General features: G+C 33.8%; 2 protein-coding genes across 3 annotated transcripts; both read left to right on the top strand.

Moving 5' to 3' along the window:
• Positions 1 to 1,815: 1,815 nt before the first annotated feature.
• LOC145332964 (uncharacterized) lies at positions 1,816 to 4,297 on the top strand. Its single transcript, XM_080178094.1, has 5 exons — positions 1,816 to 2,258; positions 2,475 to 2,603; positions 2,800 to 2,993; positions 3,267 to 3,443; positions 3,821 to 4,297. The coding sequence occupies exons 1-5, from the start codon at positions 1,865 to 1,867 to the stop codon at positions 4,136 to 4,138; spliced, it is 1,212 nt and encodes a 403-aa protein (XP_080034220.1). The 5' UTR covers positions 1,816 to 1,864; the 3' UTR covers positions 4,139 to 4,297.
• Positions 4,298 to 5,625: 1,328 nt separating this feature from the next.
• Positions 5,626 to 8,957, top strand: LOC145332965 (uncharacterized). 2 transcript variants are annotated; one of them, XM_080178096.1, is made up of 4 exons: positions 5,626 to 7,273; positions 7,550 to 7,716; positions 8,102 to 8,272; positions 8,639 to 8,957. In XM_080178096.1, exons 1-4 carry the CDS (start codon positions 6,731 to 6,733, stop codon positions 8,841 to 8,843), a joined length of 1,086 nt encoding a protein of 361 aa, XP_080034222.1. In that variant the 5' UTR covers positions 5,626 to 6,730; the 3' UTR covers positions 8,844 to 8,957. The 2 variants fall into 2 exon arrangements, with proteins under 2 accessions (XP_080034222.1, XP_080034221.1); XM_080178095.1 differs by having other exon boundaries at positions 5,649 to 7,273; positions 8,636 to 8,952.
• The last annotated feature ends 362 nt before the right edge of the window (positions 8,958 to 9,319 follow it).

Here is a 9,319-nt window from a genome sequence, read left to right as displayed (position 1 = left end):
ACATAAATGCGCGAAAAATACGTATATTTTACGTTTCTAACTTGAGTGAAGCCTTTCATGCCGCTTAAAAACGGTCAAAGCGGACATGCCATGTACAATGGTACATACAACCGTTTGACAGCCTTTAAAGTTCATAGATTTTTGGAGTAAATCGTTACGATAAACATTTTACCCAGGCCTAGCTATTCTAACAATCAATTCTACAAATAATCATGAAACCTTTGGAAGTAAGGTGGGAGTAAATCTTGGTTTTTATGTAACTGAAGAGGGGTGGGGAAATAGGGGGTTGTGGGGAAATTTCCCTTTTCCCTGCATTTTACTATGAACTCCATTAGATCCAGTAATTTTGGCCATTTTTTGTTGAATTAAGAGGAATATTGATATTATTTTATTGATCGATTGCTGAAATACATCACGGAGCATTCTCGAAAATTGCGCGTCACACGTTTTTATAGCCTGCCGGCACACGAGTTGAAATCTCCTAAAACTTACTTTAAAACAAAACGTTTTTTATATTCTCATTCGTTTTCATTCCACCGATAGAGCTAGTACTCTCTCTTACATCGCTTTTTAATACGTTTTCAACAGTAAGTTTTAGTTTTTTAGTGTATTATATATGTTTTTTCAACGTATTATTTCATTTACTATTTTCAGTTGGGGATTTTATTTGCATTTGGGGATTATTCAAGAGAATTTAAATAGTAAATGGAGATTGGTTCCTAAATACTTATCGAATTCTTCGAATTTTCCCAATATTTAAACTCTTTTAGCTTATTTTCGACGGATTCTTTAGTGATTTATGGAATATCGATCGATAAAAAATATTAATTGTAGCATAAGGAAACGAAATAAGACGTTTTTAATGGAATAACATGAAGTTACAAAATGGCCATTTTTTGTTGAATTAAGAGGAATATTGATATTATTTTATTGATCGATTGCTGAAATACATCACGGAGCATTCTCGAAAATTGCGCGTCACACGTTTTTATAGCCTGCCGGCACACGAGTTGAAATCTCCTAAAACTTACTTTAAAACAAAACGTTTTTTATATTCTCATTCGTTTTCATTCCACCGATAGAGCTAGTACTCTCTCTTACATCGCTTTTTAATACGTTTTCACCCACCCTCCCTAACCCTTTATTTTATTATTAGAAATTTTTTACTTTTTTGCTTTTCTAATTCCTGTATTTTTATATTGATATTGTTTTTTCAAATTTGACATACTTAACTATTCATGTCTCTAACATTTTTTTCAGATCAACGTTTTTTAAATCCTCTGTGATCATGACACCATTCGAGTACTATAAACTCAGGAATGTTAAGTCATCCCATGCTCACAATATCGTTGCCTATAAGCAGATTTTAGGCTTAAACCTGCATTATTTTGTCGTTTATCAAAGTAAAACTGATAAACATTTAGTAGTCAGAGAGTTGATTAATCGTGCATCTCGTTTTAAAGATCAATTAGAAGAAATTAATCATACTTTAGATGACAGTTTTTTATCCGCAAAATCTGTTTATGATAATTTTGGCCAGTCTTTTAAAGATTTTGAAGCAGAATGTCGCAACACCTTATCACTTCTTGATTGAATTAATTTACTAAATTTTTTCTTTTTCTTTCTTATCCAAAAAATTCTTATTTTTCTTTCATTTAATGTTCAGACACTATTTTTCTTGAATAAAATTCAATTTTTTTCCTCTTTAAATTTTCTTTTCTTACAAAATACTGATTGTTAAAAATTACAGCATGTCTTATTTTGTTATTACTTTTGCATGAATTATTTCGTGAATGTTTTTTAATTTGACATTTGTTTGTTAAATTTTTTCTTTTAAATTTAAATTTCCTCTTCAGACCTAAAAATGCCTGTTCCTACAGGACATTCGCACAACTCCTCAGATGAGGATAATTCCCCCCCCCCCGCATCCACAGTGGTTCCTACCACAAATTTGTCTAGATCCTATTCGGCTCCAGTCAATACCTCAGCTCCCTCGTCGGTTGTAGCTCCAGGTCCGTCATCGGTCGCACAAACGATTATTCCCCAGGATCCGAAAGATCCATTGGGGTTAAATAACCTTCCCCCAGCCGGCTCATATTTGCCGGGGATAGGTTTTGTGCCACAAATTAATCAGCCGCCGAAAATGACAGCGCGACTTCAAGAGTCTGCAGCTCCAGCGCGACCATCAGTGTCAGCAGCTCCCCACATTGAATCTGAGAAAGTTAAGATGCCTGTCAGACATGCTTCAGTGTCTTCAGGTAAAATTCATACTTAGTACTCATGATTTTGATTCAATGATTTAGAAATTGAAGTTCATATGAATTTTGTCTTCTTAGCAGTTTTTTACCCTTACAAAAATTTTTTTCTTTCTCAACTTTAAACTTTTTCCCCCCCTCTTTTTTATTCTTTCCTTTTTTACAGCCATAAACCTTTTTCCACTTTATTTCTTTTAAATCTTTTTTATTTTTTTTTAGATGATTTTTCCCCTAAACGCAAGAAGTCAAAAAAGAAGAAACGCTACTCTAGTAGTTCCTCTTCTTCCAGTTCTTTCTCTTCATCGTCGAGTTCTACGGAATCAGATGAACCTAAAAGGAAAAGAAAAGGTACTTTTTTAAATAGTTAGAAGAAAATCCTTTCTTTCTTCCATTTATGACCTATTTGAAAATTTTTACGATATTATTACAGAAATTTATTTTGATTCAATTTATTTGAAATATAAATTTCTTGTTTCTATGAACACCGACTGAATATTTGACGTTATTCTTCGGATTATTATGTCTTCATACATTCTTTCTTTAGGAAAGAAGAAGAAAAAGAAGAAGAGCAAGAAGCACTCTTCCGATTCTGACAGTAGCAGCCAACTAGTAGGCGGCCGAAAAGCTAGACGTCGCCTCCGGCGAGCAGCTGAAATACTGTCAGACCCACCTGCTTGGATAGGCATGACGTCAGCAGACATACATGCCGAACGGGAACGCCTCTTCGAACATTTAAACGTAAGAAAAACATTTTTAACAAAAATTCTTTGATCAAACATATATTTTTTAATATATGTAGGGGTTATTTAGTCTATTTTAAACAAAAAAAGGGCAGTTATTTGGGTCAAGGGCATTTTTCTTTTTCTACATTCCTTTAAAATTTTTTCTCTTTTCCACATTTTTTGCTATTTCAAATATTAATTTTTTTGTTTAATTTCTTTATCCATGTTTTTCTTTTTTCAAATTTGAAATTTTTTTCTTGGAAATCTCACAATAGTTTTTTCTATTAAGTCTTTGGATGAAAAGAATGACGTCTCTCTCACATTTTTAAAATGCGTCTTAAGAGACACCTGCCGTTCGAAGAATTATGTTGAGGATGCTGCGAAGCGTCTTGTGGCGTTGAAAGCCCCCAAGAACTTGTTATATGACCTACAGCAGTCGTTGCAAGCCTGCTATCAAGCAATAAAGGCAAGAAATTCATAAATTTTTTCTTCTTTTTCGTTTTATAATAACTAAACCTATGCCATTTTTTAGTTTTCCTATTTTACGTGCAGATTCGATCAATAGAAACCGTTTCTTATCTATGAAATCTATTTAGTTTTTCAAATTTGTTTTTTAAAGAAGACGTGCAAACATTTGATTAACACCAGTTTTATTAGCTTCCGCACCACAGAAAAGAATTTTATAATATTATTCTGTGACATTTGCATTATTTTTCAGTTCATTTAAGTTTTCATTATTTTGTCATATAAAGGAAAGATAATTCCTACGACACATTTCTTTTCATTGAGCTAGATATTAACATATTTTATTCAAAATTATCAAGATTTTCATTTTTTATCTAGATAGCTGAAAGCTCCATCGGGTACATCGAACTGGCTTTTTCGAAAAACGTCGGCCACGCCAACCGGGTGGCTCTAGCAGGTAACAGACGCTACCTCACCACCCAGCAGCAACGTATCTCGGATTCCCTGCCTGACTTTCGAGGGGACTATAGCAGAGGAGCACGTGGCGGCTTCTCTAACGGCCGGTTTAACTCAAATGGAGGCTCAAACCCTAGGGGTAGAGGATCCCGAGGACGAGGTCGAGGATCTCTTCGCTGTCACGGATGTAACGGCGAAGGTCATAAAGTCGAAGACTGTCCTTCCGCCAACCCTAAATAATAATTCTACCCCGCTTTACGCTATTCAAGATTTAAACCTACCGATACCTACCTCAGATATTCCAAATTTTCATATCGCTTCTCTAAAAAATTTTTGTTTCACAGAAGATTATGAACATTATAAACGTTTATATGATATTCAATCAGATTTTTTATCTAGTTATTCGCCAGCTTATTCTATTCATTCACTTACAGCAATTAATTTCTATAAAAATATTCTTAATGCACCATCTTTTGTTTTGCAAACCCTTACCTTTGGATATCAACCAGGTAGATTATTGAGAATAATTCTTTCCACATTTTATTTATTATATGATTTTGTTCCACAAAATTTTTTTCTTTTTTTTTACAATTATTCTCCATAATCTATCTTTTTTAAGTTTTTACATCTCCAGTGTTACCGTACTTCGAGAAGAACAACAATAGCGCTGTCCGCAATCCAGAATTTGTTCGTCAAGAAATTCAATCTTTGCTAGACAAAGGTATTATTGCTCAAATCGATCATCAGCCTTATTGTTGTTCACCTCTTACGGTAGCTAGTAGAACATGTAGTTTAACTAACACAACTAAACTCAGGAAATTTTTCGACACATAAATATTATCCCAAAATTCTTCCTTCAATTCTTTTTTGATTCCCCTCTTTTTTTCTACCCCCTTTTATATAATATTCTTTTCATTTTCAATTCTTTTCCCTACCTCTCAAATATTTTTGTTTGAATTCATTTTTCAAAAAATTTTTTCATATTCACCCCCCTTTTAAATTTTTTCGAAATATTTCCTGCTTTTAGATTGTGCATCGACTTATCCCGCCACATTAATCTACTTCTCCAGCCGGAGAACGTCTCTTTAAATGACATTAAGACAGTGCTGCCTCGCATTTCTCAGGATGTATTTTTTACATCTTGGGATTTGCGGGGCATGTACCACCAAGTACATCTACATCCTGCCGTTACTGAACTTTTTGGTTTTTGTTATAAAAATGCTGATAATTCCTATTCTTTTTACAAATATTTGAGGCTTCCCTTCGGGGTTGCCTCAGCCGTATTTCTAGTTGATGCCTTGATACGCCCAGTTAAACATTTTTGTCACCGTCACAATATAGACGTGAGTGTCTATATTGATGACGGCCTGACTGTCGAATTAAATTATTTTAAATGTCTTCTTAGTACTCACTTTGTCCTATCAGTTTTACTATGTGCAGGTTGGCATTTTCAACTTTCTAAATGTCAACTAGAACCTGTTCGTCGTATACAATATTTAGGTTTTATTCTTGATAGTAGTAAAATGATAATTTCCTTGCCCATCGTTAAAATTCAGAAAGTTTTATTTCTTCTTGACAAAATTTTAGCTGCTTTTGATTCTAATGATCCTGTAGATGTTACTATGTTAGCCTCCTTTTTAGGCAAATTATGTCATGCATATTTTAGTCATGGAGATTTCATTCGTGTTGTGGCTAGAAACTCTAATCATGCCCTTGGTGTTTACACCTCACAGTATGGCTGGAAAGGAACTTTGTTTGTCAACGCAGATATGTTTCAAGAGCTGTCCCTCTGTAAAGAACATTTTGTTTCTTTAAACGGACAACCAATTCGTACTGAATCCAAAACAATAGAAGTTTTTTCCCCCCATCAAACATCTTTCTTAATTGACAACATTGATCCTAATGATTTAAACAAACATTGTAATATTTTTGTGTCAGACGCCTCTGACCACTCAGCCTTTTCATTCAAAGCTGGAGACTGTAAGATTATTTCCGATTATTTATTTACTCCACAAGAGGCTGAATTATCTTCAGGCCATAGAGAACTTTTAAGTATTGTTAAAGCTTTTGAACATTATAGCAATTATTTCGCCACCCTTAAAGGACAGTTGGTTATTTGGATAACGGATAGCATGTGCCTTTACTCTTTTTTGCGTATTGGAAGCCGTAATTTAGTTATTCAAAAATTATTAATTCAATTAAAAATTCTAGAGTTCCAATACGCAATCCGTATTATACCTAAATGGATGCCCCGAGACAGTTCACTCATTACTTTAGCAGATTTAGGTTCTAAGCTTTTTAAATCCTCTAATGAATTTGGGATTAGTTCTAACGATTTTCAATTTCTTCAAAGTTATTTTTCTATCAAATTTTCAATTGACTGTTTCGCAACATCTAAGAATTGTAAAGTAGAGAAATTCATTTCCCCTTTCCCCCAACTAAATTGTTTTGATATTGATTTTTTCACAGTTTCCCTGACCAGTTCAGAATGCTACTACATCCACCCCCCAATTTCTCTCCTTTCTCGTGTTTTTAATAAATTAAAATTATATGAGGATATAACAGCAGTGGTAGTTTTGCCCTTATGGCCGACATACCCTTTCTGGAATTGTATTGTTAAAGGATCTTATTTTAATTCTTTTGTAAAAAATTTTCTACTCTGGGATCCTTACTACATTGCTTCTACACCAAATAATTTTTTCAACGGTCATAAGACGTTTAAAACTCTCGCTTTATTGATTCATACCGGTAAAGACTATGCAATTCCTTTACCACAATTTTAATCAATATGTTTTTTAATGAATTGTACAAAATTTTTTCAGCATCCTTACAATGAGAACGTCTTTCAAACATTCAACTGTAAATTATCATAAATTTAATGCTCAGTTACAAACTTTTAAAGACAACAGACCTCTAGAAAAGAGAGGCCCTTTGTATTTTCCGTCAGTTTTAGAGAAATACAACCTTTCAGAAAAAAGGAAACGCCATATAAAATTGACAGCGTCTTCAAGAACTAAGTCCACGCAACTACTCCACAACCGTACTTTACGTCGTTTTGAAATTTTTTGCGAAAACAGAAATAAAACTCTGTTAAATTTTTCAAAAAAGGATTTAGCCGCCTACATAGAATACTTAGAGGATTCCGCAGCTAAAAAATCCGCCGTAGTCGGTTTGGCAGGCGCGATAGATTTTCTCGCCAGTGCATTAGATATGAAATCCCCTTGGACCCCCCAAATTGAAAGAATGTATCAGGGCATCACGAGAAGAGCCTCTGCAGAACAGCCTTTGACCAAGAAAGCGCCTAAACTGCCCATAAAATATCTGACTTTGGCCATCGATAAGCACGTGACACCTTTTCTAAAGAATCCAGATCAGGTAATTTGTTTCATATGAATCATAAATCCTTTTTTCGAATAAATTTTGATTAATACTTATTACTTAGCTATGTTTAAGTTTTCGGACCAAACTACATTTAATATTACGGAGTTTTTACATTTTTCTAACATTCATATTGATCTCTAATAGAAATCTTATTTCTTAAAAATTCGAATTTAGTTTTTTTGGGCCAACTATTTTAAGATATGAAGTTTTCTACGCTTTTGTATTTTCCATTAATATTGTTTTTTCTAATAGAAACTTTGTTTTCTTAAGATTCCAATTGTGACCCTCCGAGCAATCGTGGCTCAGCACCTTCAGTACAGCTTGTGCGCGCGCATATCTGACCTGTTAAGATTGAGAGCTTGTGATCTAGCGGTTACCACACTAGGAGACACGCCAGCAATGAGCATAACCTTCAGATCTTCTAAGACTGACCCTAGGTACTTATTTTTAACAAGAAAATCTTCTTTAAATTCTTTATTTTTCTCCAAAATTTTTTCCAGATTTTTTCAAATATCATACGACATTCTTTTCTATCTATTTTTTACTTTCTATTAAATTAGAAATTACAGTATAAATTGCAAAATAATTTCTAATTATCTTAATACAAATTCTTTCAAAGTTTTTTGATGTCTTAATTTAAAATGTTTATAATTACAAATGATTTCTTAACCATTACCTATTTTCTTCTACCGTAAAATTGTTAAAGGAAATTCCAGAAAAATCTTTTTTCAAAATTCTAAATTTATTATACATTCTTCAACTCTGCATTTCATTTAGAATATCATTGTTTTTTACACAAAAACATAAACATTATTTTTCTAGATTTGAGGGCTCCACCAGTTACGTGATCTTCAATGGATCAGAGTATTGTCTTTATTCACTGCTGGTCCTGTATTACAACAGGCTCCGGTTGTATTCATCAGATACTTCCTGTTTGGATACGAGCTATTTGCTGCCCCGTACAGGGAATGGTACCACTTCGAAATCTTCTAGGCGAGTTTTTAAGCATAATACATTCATACATTTCTTTTTCCTTTTTTAAGTTTTCACAAATTTTATTGGTAATTATATTTTTTAGAATCCTAGTCGCAGATGGACGTTACGCCATTTCAGCTTCCACCTTAATGAAGGATGTAAACTTAATTTATAGTAACTTAGGACTTAAGCATAAAATTACATCTAAATCTGCTAAAAGCTTAGGAGTGTCATCTGCCTTTAGATTAGGTATGAGCGATGACCATATCCGAGTCTTAGGCAGATGGCGCTCCATAGCTACAGCTCAACATTATCGAGCTATTGATGATACAACGCTCATTGAGATTTTTTCCAAGATTATGCTAAAATCCTCGAGCACAGCAGTCCCCAGGTCTTTAGCAGCCCTTACAGACCAAGCCTCCAATTCCATCGCTTCACGGACGACTCCCTCTTGGTCCTCAGCCCATTCAGCGCCTCTGAACCGCGCTCTTATCTTCCAGATTTTGTTAGCTTCGGGCTATCTAGACCCCCAAGGATGCCCTCTCAACAACGAAGGTTATCCCCTCCCTCAAGACGTTCCGGAGGTTAGAGCCAACGGCGAAGATCTTCTAGCCATCGAGTCTTCTCAAACCTTCATAGTAACTCTGCCGAACTAAGTTATTATACACTTTGTATTATTTTTATTTATGCTTTTCATTTTTTAAAAAAAATGCTTAAATAAAACAGAATTTTTTAAATTGCATATTAGTTCTTTTCTCAGTATTTTTTCAGATTACTTAAAATGTTTCTTTTTTAAGAAAAAAGAATTTTTTAATAACTACCTACCTAAAATTTTTCGATTTCGAACTGGGTTTATTTATCCGATTATTCTCGCGAATTTCTTCGTTTCATTTCGATTGGTTCCTAAATACTTATCGAATTCTTCGAATTTTCCCAATATTTAAACTCTTTTAGCTTATTTTCGACGGATTCTTTAGTGATTTATGGAATATCGATCGATAAAAAATATTAATTGTAGCATAAGGAAACGAAATAAGACGTTTTTAATGGAATAACATGAAGTTA

This window comes from Acartia tonsa, chromosome 11 (genome assembly GCF_053477335.1).
Source record: "Acartia tonsa isolate MP-2025a chromosome 11, ASM5347733v1, whole genome shotgun sequence".
Taxonomy (NCBI): domain Eukaryota; kingdom Metazoa; phylum Arthropoda; class Copepoda; order Calanoida; family Acartiidae; genus Acartia; species Acartia tonsa.
The sequence above is the reverse complement of the archived record's forward strand: the minus strand, read 5'-3'. Positions and strand labels throughout refer to the sequence as shown.